Source organism: Netta rufina (genome assembly GCF_964035555.1).
Source record: "Netta rufina genome assembly, chromosome: 8".
Taxonomy (NCBI): Eukaryota; Metazoa; Chordata; class Aves; order Anseriformes; family Anatidae; genus Netta; species Netta rufina.
Window position 1 is genome coordinate 9,058,216 of NC_140131.1, and position 18,832 is coordinate 9,077,047.

Below are 18,832 nucleotides of genomic sequence, written 5' to 3' on the forward strand. Positions count from 1 at the left end.
GTAGCGATGCTGGCAGGGACCCCGAGAGCAAACCCACCCGCGTCACCCAGCTGTGCCCGGCTGCCTGCGAGCTCGGGAGGGGGCTGCTCCCAGCGCTTGGGCAGCGGCGCGTGGTGCTCCCTCATTGCTGCCCATCCCCAAAAGATGCAGGAAAACCTCCAGCAGGTGCTGAGCAGGGTTCTTCCCTTGTTTTTTGTTTTTTGTTTTTTTTTTAAATTGGGCATGGGGCCTGTGTGGGGGAAAATCACCTGCAGACACCGTAGTATTAAGCCATTGCATGATGGCATGGGGCAAAAATCACCTAAAAACACAAGTTTTGGGGCTGGGTACAGCAGGGTATGGCAGGGCGTGGTGCCAGCATGCCACAAGCTCTGTGATGGTGACAAAGCATTGCTGCATGTGTGGGAAAGGCTGCGGCTCGTCCCCACCAGCCTCTGGAGGCACCCACAGCAGGGCTTTCCCCTTGCAGCCGTGTGGCTGCGGTGTAGAAACCCCCTCAGGGCAGATCCTGCACCCAGGGATGCCCCTGGGGTGGGCTCTGGGGGAGCACAGGGCTTCCCTTGCCAGACAGATGGCTGATCTCTGCTGGGTTAAATAGGATTTGCCTGTGGCTTGGGACTGAGTTAACAAAACATTGAGTTTACACAGCAAGCTTTTGGCTAAAAGATGTCTTTTTAACGCTGAATGTGCACCCAAGCCTTGCTTGGCCACCATTCCCTCCTGCTCGTGACTCTGGGTAAGTCACTTCCCCTTTCCGTGAACAGATTGATATTTTTAACTCTTTCTCCACCTCCTCCTCTCTGGGGGAGGCCGTCTGGGGATTTTTTTTCCTCCCCAAGCCCCAGCAAAGCATTTGGCACACTGGGGCCTCCTGTTAACAACCCTGACGAGGCACACAGGGAACTCCAGGCAGACCCACGAGTGCTTCTCAGCCCGTCCAGGACACTCCGGAGCAGGCGGGATTTCCAGCGGAGCTTCAGGAAGGAAAAAAGGGAAACGCTGCAGACCTGCTCCGTGCTGGCCACCCCAGGCCGGCAGGAAGGGATGAGCTCAGAGTGGTGACTTCCAGACCTCGTCCCCTGTCCCCGGGGTGCTGCGAGGCTGGAGAAGCGTGGGGAGCTGTGGGAGCCCCAGCTCCCGTGCGCATTGTGCGTCGGCACGGCCGCATCCTGGCACCGGCGCGCTCGGCTGCTGTTTGTTTCCCTTCTTCGGATGCGGGTTTTGTTCTTCCGAACAAATACACGGGGCTGAACAACAACAAAAATCCCCCCTCTTCCCGTTGAGCCGGGCGCTGGGGCTGTGTGAACCAGCAGCCAGCTGCGGTCGCAGCGTTGTCCGCAGGGCTGGCTCGCAGCTATTTTTGGGAGCTGCGAAATCCCTGGGAAAGAGGCACGTCTCCTTTGCCAGGAGGGGATAAAAGACGCCAGGTTGGGGCTGCTGGGGTTGGTGAACACCACTGATATCACATTTTTTGTTTGATGGCAATATTTACAGATAAAGGCCCGGAGATAAGAGGCTGGCTGGCTCCTCACTGCTGCCGTTGTGGGGCCAGCAGCATCCCGGCGCTAGCTCGTCCCTGCGAGGCGCACGCACACAGCTCTGTGCATAACCAAAATCCGTGTCCTTCTCCTCCCAGAAACCTCCATCCCTGAAGATCCGTGGCTTTGACTCCGCTGCCCTCACCCTGGCCGGCCCAGCCCATGATGGCACTGTGTCTCAAGCAAGTCTTCAACAAAGACAAAACGTTTCGGCCCCGCAAGAAGTTCGAGCCCGGCACCCAGCGCTTCGAGCTCTACAAGAAAGCCCAGGCCTCCCTCAAATCCGGGCTGGACCTGAGGACGGTGGTGCAGCTGCCTCCCGGCGAGAGCATCAACGACTGGATCGCCGTGCACGTGGTGGACTTCTTCAACCGCATCAACCTCATCTACGGCACCATGTCGGAGTACTGCACCGAGAGGAGCTGCCCCATCATGTCGGGCGGGCTCAAGTACGAGTACCGCTGGCAGGACGATAGCAAGTACAAGAAGCCGACCAAGCTGTCGGCCCCGCAGTACATGTGCATGCTGATGGACTGGATCGAGATGCTCATCAACAACGAGGACATCTTCCCCACCAGGATAGGTGAGTGGGCCGTGGTTCCTCACAGCAGGGCTCTGCTTGTAACCAGTGCGGGTTCCCAAGCCATCACTGCAAACCTCCGGGTGGTGCTGAATTTAGCAATCCCAAGAGATTGGGGTTCCTCATTCTGTTTGCAGGAAAAAATATTCTCTTCTTCTGTGCTTTTGTTTTTTCCATCTATGCTGTGATTCTGAGAAACGAGGGCTGGTAGGCTGTCTGCTCACCCATCCTCGAGGAGCTGAGCAGCGAGGCTGTTTGGAGGTGGTCAGCCCACCCCCGCACCATCTTGTCCGTTTTGTCTTGATGGACCAGCTCCAATTCTTTCTGCTTTTCTAAGCAGGTTCACGCTCCCAAGGTCTGGCCTTTGTCCTGCCTTGCTGCGTCACTTCTCAGCTCCTTTCCACCCCTGCTAATTCATCCCAGCCCTGACGATACACCTCATCGTGCTGTTTAGCTAAGGCGTCTCCAGAGCAGAGGCCTGACCGGGGATCCGGCCTTTCCAGCTGCTCACCCCCTGCATATGATGCAACCTTGCAAAAAGTTTGGCCTTAAGAGCTTGCAGCGGCTGCCAAAGGCAAAAGCAGCACGCGAAATAACCCCTCTGCTGCTGACCTGCTGTGTTTGGCAGCTGATATTGGCTCTGCTGCTGAGCTGCTTTCTCATTTGGGGAGATGTGCAGGGGCTGGAGCTGGTGTGCTGGCTGCTGGGTGCTGGTGAAAGACATCTACCACCTCTTCCGTTTGCTGAGGGGCTGCTCTGGTTGTTTCCTGCCATCTTCATGGAGCAGAAAAGGTCTATAAATAAGCTCTCGCCCTGCCAGTGTTCAAGAGGCACTTGGATAATGTCTTTAATAACATGCTTCAGCTTTTGGTTAGCTCTGAAGTGGTCAGGCAGTTGGACGCGATGGTCTTTGTAGGTCCCTTCCCACTGAACTTTTCTGTTCTGCTCTGTCCCACGGGATCTCTTGTTTCCCTGGGTCATTTGCACCAGACCTGGCTGCCAGAGTCTCAGTTGCTGCCCGGGAGAGGTTGCTTTCCAGAAAAAAATCCAAAGCCACTTGAATGGAAAGGAAGCTTTAGGGATCTTAGGGCGAAATGCAGGGCTTTGCAAGTCTGTTTCCCCAAGCAGCACAGCCGACAGAGCTGGACGAAACCACTGCAGTTGTTCTTAGGATTTTTATTAATATGCTGAAAAAGCCTTGGAAACATCGAAGAAAATGGTCTGTGTGGGATTTCTGGCTGCCAGTAATTCTCACAGCCCCGTTTGGCTGTGCTGGAGCATCTAGGCACGTGCTGCTGCTTTTTTGGGGAAAGCCTCTGCCCCTCTGGGCTATGAGGCTTGCAGGGGTGACAGCTCTGTGCAAGCAGGAGAGAGGCAGCACATGGAGGCTTGGCTTGCCAAAATCTTAATTTCAGCCTTGTGGGATGGGGCGCCCGGTCTGACCCGGCTGCACGGGCTCTGCTTGCAGTTAGGAGAGAGGCTCCTCTGACTGGGGGGCTCCTTCATCCTGGGCTTGGAGGCTCAGCTGGAAATGAAAGGAGATGGTGAGGGTGGAGGAGATGCTGCATCTTCCCTGTCCACAGGGAAGTCTACTGCAGGGCTCAGTCCCACTGAAAGGCTTTGCTGTGTAAATCCTCCCTCTGGAAGGAAACCTGTCTGCCATGATGAGACAGTTTCCTGGCTGGGGTGAGCCTGGCTGCCATAAATCACCTCCAGCTCTCCCAGCCCACCCGGATCAGTTAACATGCGCTTAGCGCTCTGTTTCCGTTCTCCCAACCAACATAGCTGGCCTGAAAAAAAAAATAAAAAAAAAATTAAATGCAGAATAAGCATTGTTCCCATGCAGGGATTAGAATAAGTGATTCTACAGGCTTATTTTTACCAGCTGGTAAAGCTATGTCAGTAGATTTCTTCATGAGCGAGTTACCACTGGGAAAATATCGGCTCCTTCTGGTCATCGCCCTGCCCCATGGTGCCTGCTGATAGCTGGGTAAATCACATTTCATGTTCACCGAGAACCTGCCCATGGTGAAAACCCAAACTTGGAGGGTTTGCAGGGCCACCTGTCCCATGCCCACACTGCCCCGTGTGCCGAGACATCTCCGTTTTTAAAGCAGCATGGACGTGAGGCTTGGACCAAAAGCAGCGGCGGCAGCGCCTGCGCTCTCTGCCAGCCCTGCCCTTGGCTGCCAGGAGCATCGCTCACAGGAGGCTCTGGGGCTGTTCTTGGAAAGCTCTCCCAAGCCCAACCCTGCCATGCAAGCGTATTCCCAAAACAATGACAAAAAGCAGAGAAAACTTGATGCATAATTATCCCGTCCTTTCTCCCTGTAACAACAGGAGAAAAATGTTCAGAATTTGGCTAATTGTTGCATTTTTCTCAGCTAGCTATTTTTTACACAATTTGCCTTTTATTTTCTCCCTTCTTTCTTCCCGAATTAATGCCACAGCAGCTTGCAGCTGCCACCGTGCTGTTAGTTTCAAAGGAGCTTTAAAGACGTATTTTTAGGAAAAGATGAATCACCGAACCATCCAGCGGCCAAAATGGATTTTTAGCAATAATATTAACGACGATAATTCATCACGTCGTTCACTGAATTACTGCTCTTGGAGAGGAAAAAATACGACTGCCAAGAAGCAAAATAGTTTCACATTACTGATTCATCATGAAAAAATGGAATTGGCTGGTGCACAAGGGCTGAGGAAGGGAGAGATGGCAGGAAGGGTCCAAGACCCATCCGCCTTCCCTTCCTGTAAGCGCAGGCGCTTCGTTGCCTCTCATCCTCATTTCCTTTTCCTCGCGGTCCCACACGGCTTCCTTATGTTTTGAAGCAATCGGCGCAGAGGGTGGAAAACAGACTCCTCGGAGCATTAAATCACATCGTGGGGTTTCAAGGAAAACATCCAGGAATAACCGAAGCTGCTGATTCGTGTCAGGGCGGTGAGTCACGCTGCTGGCAGCGATGAAATCGTACCTGCTGCTGCGTTTACAGCCCTTGCCCTGCCTTCCAGCACGTCTGATGCTCTCCGTTTCCCCGCTCGGGTCCTGCTAGGGCCATTTCTGCAAGCGGAGAGATGCGGGGAGAAGGAGCCAGAACCCAACCCTCAAAATCCCTGGGCCCAAAGGACCGTAGCAGGTGGCGGTGTCACGACGAGGTGACCTGCTGAAGTCCATGGGTGACAGCCAGCCAGCACGGCAGCCTGGCGGTGCCCGGAGAGGACAGCCTGACACTGACACCTTGTGATGGACACAAGGAAGAGCAGCCCAGCTCGGGAGCTGATGGTGCTGCTGGGTTCATGGGAAGCCACAGTGGTGGGGTAGCCCAGGAGGGTACCTCGAGCTCTTGGCAGCCCGATGCTCTCTCTGCAGGCATCATTCGGAGTGTGATAGCTCAGCAGCTCCCACAGTGGCTGTCAGCCACAAGCTTTGTGCTAAATCTCTGTTCCCTGATGCAAGAGATGCTTTTGGAGAACCCAGGTTGGAGCTGGATGTGTCTGCCCCTCCAGCTCTCCAGCCTGTGCACGAAGATGTTGCTGGCAGCTGGTTTATAGGACAAGAGAGTTCCTGGCTAACCTCAGGACAAAGGCAGAGGAAAGCCACCTGGCAGCTCTGGAGGTGGATCCTCCAACAGCAGTATCAGGACCAGATGCCATCAGCCCTGGCAGTCTGAGCCCGTTCTGTTCAGAACAGCCTGTGTTTCCCAGCTGGCTTCTGGGAACCTGCGTTCATCCGAAATGACTCGCTCTGATGGATTTTTCTTTTTTAAAAGAAATATTTCTCGACTGGTTCCTCAAAGGTGTGCTCCGCAGGGGCCACCCTAATGGCTTGTCCCTGCCCCTATCCGGGTGATTAGGGCTTTTATTTGCTTAGCAAATTCTCACTCAGTGCAAAAAGCCCCAGTGAAGCCTTTGCTAAAGCACAATGCCCTTCCTGATGGCAGGGAAGCCCAGAGGTCTGCTCCATGCTCCCTGCCTCAGCACACAGCAGGCAGGGAGAGCTCCACGGTCAGGGGGTGAGGGCAGAAGCAGATCCCCACGAGAAGAGGGGCACGGCACTGCTGCTGGCAAACAAAACTGCCAGGAGCCAGTGGGAAAAAAACAAGTTAATTGCCTAGCGGGGCTGATGAGGAAGACTCAAATTACCATTTTTATTGTGTTTTTTTTTTTTTTAGCCGAGAGATTTGCTGATGCTTTCCGCAGCATCATGCGTGAGCTGGCCACAGTTGAGCGGAGATTATTTGGGAAGATTTTTAAGAGGTTAAGTGCTGTATTAGTAAGAAGCTCGGGGAGGAGGTAGGTACAGCTGCGGGAAGGGAGGATTTAATTTTCTTGTTGCAGATTTGCATTGAATTGCTCAGGGGAGAGGAAGAACCGTTAGGAAAACAAATCATAATTGTTTCATTTTCCACGTTCCAAAAAAAATATTTGCAGGGGTTTCAAAAGCCAGGCTTCCTTTAGAGATTTGCTTGCTGACACGGGCCCTGTTATACCTCTGAGATTTTCACTGTGATAGTAGTGTGTTTAGGCAAGGGTGGAAATGCAGAATAAGAAATTGTGTCCTTGTGCAGGACAAGGCCAGAAGTATAGAGTAAAGTGTGGTGGGCCCAGCTCCTGAACAACCTGGGAGGACGTTTCAGCAGGGAGCATCATACAGGCACAATGGCATGACTACGCAAGGATTGCCAAGCCAGGCGTCTCTGTTCCTGATTTAGTGACACAATTGTTTGAAACACGGCTCAGGAGGAAATCTGGAACCCCACCTGTTTCTGTGGATGCATCAGAAGTGATGTTTGAGGGCGTGTGGAGGAAGAAAGGTAGCACAACCCATGGTTTCGGTTCTGAGGAGCAGGGAAGGTTTCCGTCCTGCTGAGACAGGTTTTGTTCTGTCGTAGACTTGGGTAAAGACATTTGTGCTGCGCTGGGTCTGCACAGGTTTGTATGGAAAGGGCAGGACAGAGGGATCCAGACAGGGAAAGATGTGGCCTCCGACATTGGATGAGAAATTTTCTCTCCTAGGGAAACTCCCCAGATTGCCAGAATTGCAGAAAATTGCTGGTTGGGCGATGAGGAAATTGGGCAAGGGAGAAAGCTGGATGGCACAGTGCCCTGCTGGAGCTGTCACCTTGGCATTGGCCAAGGGAGTCTTTCACCCATGGCTCCCTGTTAAGCACAGCAGCAACATTTACACTCTGGCTGTTGTTTTGTTTTGTTTTCCTGGTGGTGGGGGGGGTTTATTTTCATTTTTTTCCAGAAATGGTGAAACGGTTTCCAACGTGCTTCTGCTTTGCAGGTGTCCCCTTCCCCAAGCAGTTCCAGCAGGTTTGCACTAAGATCCTCACCCGCCTCTTCCGTGTCTTCGTCCACGTCTACATCCATCACTTTGACAGCATCATCAACATGGGTGCCGAGGCTCACGTCAACACCTGCTACAAGCACTTTTACTACTTCATCAGGGAGTTCAGCCTGGTCGACCATCGGGAGCTGGAGCCTTTGGTAAGGATGCCCCAGGTGGGGCTGGGCTCTGCCCCCTGCAGTCACCCTCTGTGGGCTCTTTCAGCCACCCAGAAGCACACCCACGGTTTTTGTCTCTGCACCACAACAGGGTGTCCCTCTGAAATCTTGGCAGCTCTAACGAAATTTGCACACCAAAGTGTTGCCAGGCACTTGTGTGCACGCGGCTTTCTAGGGTCAGATCTGAGCCCAGATCTCCTCTTCAGGCTTGAGTGTTTCTATTATGGTCTAAGGTCCTGGCTTCAGCTCCAAATGCGAATTACAAGGAGGCTGGAGGAAGGCGAGCCCCAGCAGGGCACACAGCTCCAGACAGCAGCTATCCAGGCCAAATGAGAGAGGCCTTGCTGGAGCTCCAGGATCTGCTGCAGCCTCCCCCGGGAAGCAATTAGCCAGGCAGAGACCTTGGAAAAAGCAGGGCTGGGGGCACCAGAGGAAGAGCAAGACAGGCCCGGCACATAAACCAGAAAATGTGCATGTTTTTGTAACACAAGCAAAGGTGTCACAGGCAAAGTCATGTGTGGTCTGACCTAGAGAGGATGTGTCGCGATGGGGAGAAGAATTAATAGGGAGCCCAGCGTTGCTGCGTCCCGTGTCCTTCTTCCTCCCCAGCACCCCTCATGACAAACCTCGTTAGCATCAAAACACAGCCCGTGATGGTGTCATCTGCTTTGGCTGATGCTGGCTAATGTAAATAATTAGCACTAATAGCCAAAGCAGAGGCTGACATCGCTAAATAGCCTTTCAATGCCACTGACTCATGCAGCACGGGATCATTTATGGGTCTGGATGAATCGAAGATGAACACATTTTCCAGCATGATGCAACCAGGGTTAAACTACAAGGAAATGAGGTGTGTTTCTCTCTGGTCTGTCTTGTTTCTTGGTGTGCCCATTGCCTGGTTTGCACTGCTGGTATCCAAGCCCTGCGGGAGGCTCAGGCACCTCCTTTCCCCGGGCGATGCCTGGCTGTAGGTGTGAGCGAGTGACCTGCAGCCAGAGGGTGGCTGTGCCCTGGATGCAGTGCTGTGTTTGGGACAGGGAGACAAGTTCCTGCAGCTTATGGGCAACTTTTGAGGATTGAAAGCCATTCTGATCACCCTGTTACCCCAGGGAGGCTGAAACTGGGCATTGGGCCCAAACTCTGAGTGGGTTAGGACATTTCTCTCTGCTGCACACAGGGAAAGCTGCACTTACTGCTGCACTTGGACAGCCAGAAAACACCAGGAGACCAAAGGGGACAAAATCAGGCTTCTGTAACGATTCCTTCCCCCCAAGACACAATATCAGGCAGTCAGTGGCTTGCTTTGCTCCTCTCCTCACCGGGCTGTACCATGGCTGTTGCCCTGCCCCTGGGTGTTTTTCAGTCTTGAAGAACTCTTCAGCTGGTTTGACACACAGGTGAGGACAGACAGCGCGTTGCATCTGCCTTCATTATAAGTTAAGAGTGTAGGATCTTGTTTTTGCAAGTCCTCAAAGGTTGCAGAAAGCTGATCATCTCTCATTTGGGATGAGATGAACTGTCCTTGAGAAGCTGAGTTCCTCCTGACTGCCTCATGAGCCCGGAGGACTGACCTCACCTCGCACTTAGCTGGCCAGTTAGCCTGCACTAATCCCATGGGAGAGGAGAGTCCTGTTCCCTGTGCGTGGCTGTGGAGGGCCACCAAGCACATGGGGACTTGGCGGGAGCAGGACAGCAGGTCTGAGTGCTGTACTATGGCTGGAGCTGCCCAGATGTGGGCTTTATTCTGGGGAAGCCCCAGTTTGGAGATTTAGGATGGTGAGGAAAGAAAAATCAGCATCTCATCAGCCAGAGAATGTCCAGTTAGGCCCAAGTAGCTTGAAAAAAATACAGAGATTATGGGATGAAGGGGTTCTTGGTTTCAAAGACTGCCTCTGCCTGAATTTCCCTTTGCTGTCTCAATCAAACTTTTGTCAAACTTCTTTAGGAAGTGATTTCATAGCAGCGAATTGCAGGAGCCAAAAACGAGATAAGAGAGATCTTTTGCAAAGGCAGAACTGGTGACAGGCAGTGATTCACTCTTAGCAAAGGCCAAGTGCAGAAATGGGGGCTGAGGGGAGCTGTGCACTTGGGGGAAGAGGCAGCAGGTCGTGGCACTGGGCAGCAGCACTGGCAGAGCCCCAGCTGGTCTCGTACCAAGGCAGGGTGCTGGGGATTTCCAGGGGTGATGGCTGCAGAAAAGCTCTCTCTTTGCCGCTCCCGCTCAGTGGACTAAGTCGAGCTCCTTCAGGTGAGAATAACTATGGCCTTCCACCAGCTGAAAGGTGGGCACCTTCCCAATGCAGCCAGCACTGTATGATTCCATCCTGGCTAAAATCCCCATTTATGAGCCTAAACAGAGCTTGCTCTTGTCATCTTGTCCCTCCCTGTGTCCAGCGCCAATGGCTCAGGCCTAGGATTTGAAGGTGAAGCATTTGGCAAGCGACAAGAGCGGTGACAATGAGAGGAGGGGACTCTGGCTATGGACGCTTGGGCCCAAGTGGCTGATGGAGGAGCTGATGAAACCGGGGAGCCCTGCTTCTGTGCCTTAGGGGTCCCACAAAGCACTAGACCCCCTGAGAGGGACACGAAGCAAACAGCACTAAAGGCTTCCCGTGTCCCTCTGCTGTTAGAGGTCATTTGCATAACAGTGTGGGATCCCTTGCCAAGGCCACAGGTCCTTCGGTGAGCTGCTGGCACCTCCTGGAGCGAGAGCTCTGCGTCCTGAGGCTCTGGGAGCAGCACCGCCTGCTCGGCCTGCTCCCTTGGAGCCAGCAGCAGGCTACCTGCCAGGCTGCCCCGTGTGGCACTACGGTGTCAGCTGTCTCTGCACTTACTGGTTCTGTCTTTTCTTTCCCCTTTCTTCCAATGCAGAAGGAAATGACAGAACGGATTTGCCACTGAGCGATGTCGGCGGGCGCACTCAGCCAGCTCACTCGGCACCTGATGGGACAAGAGTGCTGGGGGACCCCTCCCGAGGACCTGCCCTGGGAGTCTCAACTGAACTATGAACGCTGCGGAAGAGCCTCTTCAGGCCAGAGCTGGATCCCAAGCTTGCTAAACATCTCTGAGCATACATATTTTAAAAATTTTAACAGATCCCAGTCTGTCATGTGGCTACTGTCTTAGAAAGCCACTGACTTCTGGAGAACGGGGCAAGCTGGGTTGACTGATACACACTCTGGTCTCTAAAAACCAATCCCATGTGTGATAACATTTCCTCAGCTAACTTGCCTCTTGTTTTGTCCTCAGCTACATTATCTTCAACTGCTTTGTTAGCGATACCTGCCCTGCAAGCAGGTATGACCTTGGCTGAATCATGCCTGTGGCCTTGCCCAGATGCGGGGGGTTTGTCGTAACATCTGAGGTCAGCTCTGCAAAGCTGCTGAGGTTTGATCCCAGCTGACTTCACGAGGTTAGCTGCCAATGTCCTGTTTTTAATCATGAGCTGTGAATGTCTCTCCTTCTGACCTAATCCATGCTTTACCAAAGGGACCTTTTTTATTTTTTTTTTCCTTTTTTTTTCCTTTTTTTTTTTTTTTCCCCAGGAACTTTTCACGCTTGGCAGCAGGGACTTCATGACTAATAGCAAGGTGGCCCGGGGACAAAAGGAAGTGAATTAGCGACTTTCCATTGTGATCACGCAGTCCACACAAGTATTTTCTAAACTCAGAAACTGTGATACAAAGAGAGGGAAATAAGCTTGCCAGAAAACAAACAGTGTTTCCTGACATGTTGTCTTGGCTCAGAGCAGCAGGTGCAGGCTAGAGAAATTGTTTTCTTTCCATCGTCCAACACTATAGCATAGAAAAACAGGTGGGGAAGGACTTTAAGAGACATCTCGTCTACCCTGATTGTCCAAAAATGCAAGATCGGTTCCCCTTAAGCCTTTCTGATCAGAGTTTCTCTAGCCCAAAAAAGAAGGCATACCATTGCTACCTGGTCTGTGCCCCTATTCCCCTGAAAGGCATCACATCCCAAAACTTCTTCCCCTTCTGCTTGCAGTGCCTGTTAACTAGTGTCCCATTCCCTGTGACATTTTCTTTTGACAAGAGTTGAAGTCTTTTTTTTAATTTTAAATTTATTTTTTTATTTTTTTTTTACAATTTTAAGGGAGTTAAATTGTCTGAGCCACGGCGTTTTTATGTTTGTCTTTCCTGGCCTTTTTCTGGGAAAGTTTTGTACACCAGACCCAGCTGATATTTATAACATTTGCCCATTTGGGGGGGAGGAAGGGGATGTGGCTAGAAAATGTAAATATTTAAGCCAACACTAAAGTGCACAAATGCATTTTTAGTGCTCAAAGCACTTATTTTGTTGTGAAAATCTATTTTTTTTAATCTTGTGTACCAGATGTATATTTTTACATGGAAATAAAACGAAGCAAAATGGACACGAAACGACCCGATAAATCATTGCAATATTTTCACTGTAAAATAATAATTGAAAGTCCAAACGTTTTTGTTCTGTTACTAATTAAAGAAACATGAACAAGCCTCGTGTGCTTCACTCTTCCCTAATTTCTCTGAGATATGACATCATGAAACAGCACCCAGGATAACTCGAAGAGTGGATTTCCCCCAGGACTTGCAGCACTGATGAAGCTCAGAGCCACATCGAGACCTCAGCAACTGGCAGCTTTGCAAAAAGTTGTGCATGATGGAGAAAACTCTGTAACTGGCTGCTGAATAGTGGTTTGGGGCTCAGCCACCAGCAGCAGAGCCTTAGTGCGTGCTGTAAATGCCATGAGGGGTCTGTGGAGAAAGGACTGAGGAAAGTTCTTAAGTATTTGAACATCTCTATAGTGGATCTGGCCACTGTTTTTCACTGATTGTGCAGAAAATTTCAGCTCTTGGTGTTTTCCCACAGCCTGCATCTCAGAAAGTGGCTGGTGTAGGCTCATGTTCCTGGTCTGCATCGTCCCCTTGCAGTTTTTTTTATCAGCATACCACCTGAAGGTATTTTTCCAGTGATGCACAGCAGTGAGTTTGGCTCACTGCGTCTTCCACAGGTATGCGGTTCCTGAGCCATAAGAACGGAAGAATTGGCCACCACTCCAGTGGGGTTGGGAAATGGGGTGGTGGTAGGGGGTTGCTGGACCCAGTGGCATCTCCAGCAAGGAGCTGGAAGGTCCTAGGGTGAATGGTCATAACAATCATGATGTGATCTGGTCTGAGGTACTTTTCCTCTCTTGGTGAAAGCTTGTAGTCTGTAAGAGAAGACTTGGGAAGAGAGAAAAAGGAGCCGAGGAGAAGCTGTTGTTTCAAAGGGTTAAAAATCTGTCCACACTGGGAGGTAACCATGAAGCCACTGGGGATTGAAAGGGGAAAGGAGGGTTAATGACACGAGATCCGTTCTTGGATTGCTTTCTTGGAGGAGGGAGAGATGCTGATTCCAGCAGAGAGTTCCACAGCTAGAGGCAAGAGTCTCTCTCTTGAATGCGTGCAGTTTTTCCCTTCTGGCAGCTGATGGCTTTGTTAGCACAGCCTGGTCAGTTGGATTCCCTCATGCGGGTCAGGGAAGGACAAATGACTCACAAGTGTCGCGAAAACCTTGAAGCCGGAGTGTGGCATTCAGCTCCCTGCTGAAAAGAGACCCTGAGTCACAGCTGAAATGCCAGCGGTGCGTGGGGGACTACTGCACGTCTGCGCTGATGTAGAACATCATAGCAACAGCAAATGAGGTCTCCTGCATGAGAGAGTCTCTTCCTGTAGAGGTGGCTGAAGGAAAAAAAAAATAAAATAAAAATAAATAAATAAAAAAGAAGGAAGCATGGTCTGGAGGGCAGAGGATCCCTGACTCCTCAGCATATATGATTACTCAGCCTGTGTTAGAAGGAGAAGCTTCACTGCCATATGGGTAACCCTCCAAAAGCTATTTTATTACTACCTTTAATGAAGCTGTCCCACCTGGGAATAGCCATACTGTCACAAACCCATCTTTTGCCATTTAATATTTTAAATCCACCGGGCCAGTTGCCAATTGCTTTGGGCTATGCCCTAATGACGGAGTGAGGGCAGCGTTTTGCTGTCGTGGCTGTCAGGTGAGTGTATGTAGGAGCTGGCAGTCTCAGGACAACTCACTGCAGGCATCCTGGGCTGGAGGCCAGGACCAGCACTGCACTCGTGGTCTTCGCCCCTTGGCTCTTACTGATCTTGCAGCTTCCCAGCAGTGCCGGGATTCTCCATGCTTACATGTGCTGGAGGGAATAAGAGCTGAGATGTTCGCAGGGTCTCAGTGTCTCCAGTGGCCGTCCAAGGGACTGGCATAAGGGATAGCACGTGGCTTGTGCTTCCCCGTGCTCCCCCAGGCTGCACAGCCTAGGAAATGGATGGAAGGATTTGTGAAAGGGATCTTTGCAAAGACTTCTTGCTGGGTCTGGCAGCAAGGCGAGGAGCTGCAGAGGATGAAAAGCACAGCGTGCAGCATGAAGCCAGGAGTACTGCCAGCCCAGTGCTACTGCTGGGGAGGCGACAACGTGAGTTTCCAGGGTATTTCTAGTCACTGTGTCTTTATTTTAGTCACCGTGTCTTTGCTTTTTTATTTATTTTATTAACAAACTGGTCACTTCATCGTCCGTCTCCAAAAGGTCTGCAAGGAGAGAGGTGACAGACCAGACCTGAGCGGCCACGTAAGCCCTTCCTGAGTGTCTAATACGCCTTCAGTGTTGCAAGCTTGCAGACACTGTAATTTGCTTGATATCTCCCTTCCCTTTTCATCTGGCAGCCCTATTTCCCTTCGGGCATCAGGCCGTGTGTGTCTCAAAAGCCACCGTGCAGTGCACAGCTGTATGGCCTGGGGGAGATAGGGAGTTTGGGGCTATGCAGTAACCATCTAATGATTGGCTTGTAGAGCAGAAACAAGCATTTTTCTCCTTGTTTCCAGCAAATTTGATTTGCTGGTGTCCAGCAGACCACAAATTTTCCAGATCCCATCTTACGTTGGCTTCCTATTAAATAGAGTCAGTTCAGGACCTCTGTCCCATCGGGCAGCGGACTGGCACCTTGTGAAGGTGTGAGAAGTCCTCATGGGGCTGGTTATAGGAAAAGCAAGTTTCACCCTGGCGTTCACAAACATCCATACCAACAATTTTAATTCACACCATCTACACCATGCTACACATGAATCATAAGGTTTCCTGAAAGAAACAGCACTTTTTTTTCTTTTCCCTGTAAAGAAGGGCTGTTCACCACAAAAGAGTGACACAGCAGTTTGATCCTGGCAAATGTGATTGCATAAGCCATTCTCTGGGTTTAATCGCCTAAATGAGAAGTATAATTTTCAGGGAAATGGAGCCTGTACGGCTTCCTTGAACAGCAGAGGGAATGGTACATGCTCCATGTCCTCAAAACCAGACTAGACTAGATTGAAGGTGCTTAAATATAGATTTAGGTGCTTGGCTGTGGGCAGATAAGAGAGGGATAATTCTAGTCAAGGCTTAAAATCATTTTTGCAGTAAAACATAGGCCAAAGTACCGTGATCCAAATGTAACAGGGCTAAATCAAAACTAGCTTTGGTAATTATTTCTTATTTGCCTTACAGCCAGCACAGATGTCTCCTTATCTTCTCTGCTGTGTGCTGCATGGGTAAAAAGCAGACGTAATTGAAAAGGTATTAAAAATAAAAGGAAAAGTCACGTGGAAGAGCTACTTATTTTACTGTGGTTAATACACGAATTACACTGCTTGAGAAGGTGCTTTCTACTTCACTTTTCACAGGACTTTGCCCTGAAATATAAGCATAACCATTTCTTAGAAATGCCATGCCTATTCTATTAAAAACAAGAAAAGGAGAACCCGAAGCCTTTTTTTACAGCTTTATACCAGGCCAGATTGAAACTTAAGACTTTTGCTCTGGTTAAGTGTGCTGTGCAGCTGGGTCACCTTGCAAGTAACAAAGGGGACGGAAAAACAAGGATTCAGAAAAATAAGGACTGCACGTATATCTTGCTTTGAGAATGGACGCCTACTTTTACAGACAGAAAAAGCTGTTCAATAGAGCCTTTTAACGCAGTGAAGAACGATGTGACAAGAAACAGATGGGAATTACAGTCCAGATGAATTATATGAAAATAAACTACATGTATTTGACATCTCCTCTGAGCATAGACAGTCCTCGATGCTGAGAGAGTGAATGTGCTTGCACCAACTCGAGCTACTCTTCCAGACTACCCTTCAATTCTGTTCAAGGAATACGCGGGGAGATGTTCAGCCATAACTTCTGAATCCCTCAAGGATAAAGGGTTTCTAAGTGTTGTGGAAATAAGTGATCAGCTAGTGGAGAGAGGACTACTAATGCCCTCCCGTAATGGAGGTGGTTGAGGAGCATTCTCAGCCAAGATGGGCCTCCAGAGATCCAGGTGGGGAATTGCTGCCAGGAGTGGTTTAGCTGTGGATAAATCTTCACCTGGATTTGCCTCTTTTTAGATATCAAAGCACTGCATAAGCACACACACGGCTGCATCCTTATGAAACCAAGCTTCAATACTTGTGCTGTTTGCAGGACAATGTGCTCTTTCATGCTGGTGTGGTGAGGAGAACAAAACACGCCTTCATCCTGTGAGAGGATACCACAAAGATGCCATTGAGCTTCATTACACTCCATCCTGTCCTGGGACCTTCAGGTTTCAGCTGTCTGAGGCACTGCTCTTTTGCTTCTCAGCTGTTTCTTCTGAACCCATGTGAGAAGCTTTCTAAAACCATGGTATACCCTCCTGGCCCCCTTGACAGAGAAGGCAGCATGAGCGTGGAGCGTGCCTTAACTTGCCTTACACTTGCTGAGCTGTGGCTTTGAGAGTTGTGGGTACTAAGCTGCATGAACAGCTTGAAACCACAGAGTGCTGGGATGCTCATAAAGCTGTAATTCACTGATTGAGATGAATTTGGTGTTTCTCTTCAGCCATTTTAGAACAGCCAACACTAGCAGGACTCAATAGCTTTGTGTGAAAAACGCTGTTAAAAACAAGTTATTGGTCCTGTATTTGGCAGCAGAGATGACAGTCTTGGGCCAGTATAACCAAAAGAGGTTGCTCTCCTCAGATGGCATCTTGGAGGTGGTTTCCCACCCTCTGGGGGTAGGAAGAGCTATATCTTTTTGCCATGCACTTTCCTACAAGCTCTTGCCATGTGGCAATTAGCATCCCACTTGAAATATGGTATCAGATTGTATGTGAGTTCCCAGTTCTTTGCAAATGCAAAATAAAATGGGATAGGTCTCCCAGTGAAGCTAGTATGTCTACTGGCCTTTGAAATTCTGTGGAGAAGATAGGATATTGCAAACGAGGTAGGGAGTAGTATCGCACAGGAGTTCATGTTGGACCTGATTTTATTTTATTTTTTTTTTAGTACAGACTCTACATTTCCAAGTTTACATCTTTTTATTTAGTTTATTACAATGAGTGGAGGATTGAAATGTCACCCAAATGGGGAATGACCTTTCAAAATGTCAGTCTGCATTGACATGGAAAAAATCTCTTCTTTGCCAGGGATACTTCTTAGCCTTACAGTGGAAAATAGCACTAAAAAAAAAAAGGCTCAGGAAGAGAGAGGTAACACCTGAGAAGCTGATCTGAGCTTCTCTTTGTAAAGCTGAAAGAAGGGCCAAAGCAAGATTGCTGCTATTAGAGAGCCTTTTTTTCTCTTGCTGCTCCTGTACAGAGCTAGTGCCTTGTGTTTCTGCTGAGAAGAAAACCTGATTGTTTTTCCAATCAAACATATTTAATGGCGATATAAATGCCAAATCTAAAAAGGGATAAAGCTGGCCAAATTAAAAACATCACTATGTAGTACTTATTTAAAAAGTAGGAAAACCATCTCAATAGCATTTTTTCTCTTTGCCCCATTGTTCTTGCACTGCTGCCCCTTTTCTGTAGTTGTATTTGCCACAAATGAGATTGATCTTTCACTGGCATAAAAAAAGAGAGGCAGCAGTTCTGGGGAGGTAAGGAAGTGGCTAGAGGAAATAGAGCTTCTGGCTAAATTTTTCAAGAGAATGTGAAAAAATGAAAAAATGCATCCTAACAATCCTGTTGTTTATCCCCAAAGGGGTATGAGCAAATGAAGCTAGAATATGGATAAAATTTTGAGGGGTGGTTTGTGTTTGGTATCTGCAGGGGCAGTTCAAGTGTACAGCATTGATTTCTCAAAGTCCTTTTGAAATTCTAGCCTACCGTAGAGCTTTCATTCTGTGCGTCCCAGAGTTATTAGGTTTATCCCTAGCTCTTGGTTGTTTTAACTGTGTTTTTTCCTTACGTTCCTCTTAGTCTGCTTCAAGGTGTATCTGGCTTACTGGGTGTCAGGAGGCACAACCCCAAACCCTCTGCTTTAGCCATGCTGTTCCAAAGGCAAACAAAGAACTTTGCTGCTTGTTGCCTGAGAGACTGCTGAGATGTGCAGGCCCCTAACTTGAACCTGAGGCTACACTGAAAACCTGTGAAAAATCAATGGCTTCTGTAATACGCTTGTGGAGAGCACAGGACAAAGGAAGTAGGCAAGGAAATGAACTTAAACAACAGTTTCAACCCTGTAGGAAAGCTGAAACAAAACAAAAAAATCCCAAATAAAGAAGTTTCTAGGAAGTTATTGTTTTCATCCCTCCTGTGCCCTAAGACTTCATAAGAGCAAATATTTGTTGGAGCCCTAACACATGAAGCCTCTCTGGCTTTCTTGAATTCACTAAAGTGTTTCCTGTCAAGGTACTGTCTTAGCAACATGCTGAATGTTGTTTCATTGCTCATTCCTGTTTTTCCACCACCAGTTCTTGGTATGACTGTCACACAGCACTGAGTGGTCCGCATCCATCTTGCGGTCGTACTGTAGGAGCTGTAACAGGGCTGTAGGACGGCTCTTCTCATTACTGAACACGCTTCAGGGAAGACATGTCTACCGTCCCAGCCATCTTCTCATGAAGATGTCTTGGGTGACTTGGCTGTAAAAGCACATGCTTGCCCAGAGATGAGACATGGAGAACAGCCAGCTTGCCCCTCAACTTGTGCCCTGACGAAATGGGCACTGCGGCCGCAGGGGGACGGACAGCAGGGATGTCACTGAGCGTCCCCCTCACCTCCAGGCCAGGTGAGCGGCCATGGCACAAGATGGCGCCCACCTCCCCCTCAGCCTACACCTGAGGGCCCCCCCCAAAACCCTCCTGACCCTGCAGGCGCCCTCCTGCCCCCATGAGGACACACTCAAGCGCACACCCTCCCTC

The 18,832-nt window shown here is 49.7% G+C and overlaps 1 protein-coding gene across 1 annotated transcript; it reads left to right on the plus strand.

Moving 5' to 3' along the window:
* The first annotated feature begins 1,676 nt into the window (after positions 1–1,676).
* On the plus strand, positions 1,677–10,613 carry MOB3C (MOB kinase activator 3C). The gene is made up of 3 exons (XM_084290956.1): positions 1,677–2,121; positions 7,409–7,611; positions 10,501–10,613. Exons 1-3 carry the CDS (start codon positions 1,701–1,703, stop codon positions 10,528–10,530), a joined length of 654 nt encoding a protein of 217 aa, XP_084147082.1. The 5' UTR covers positions 1,677–1,700; the 3' UTR covers positions 10,531–10,613.
* The last annotated feature ends 8,219 nt before the right edge of the window (positions 10,614–18,832 follow it).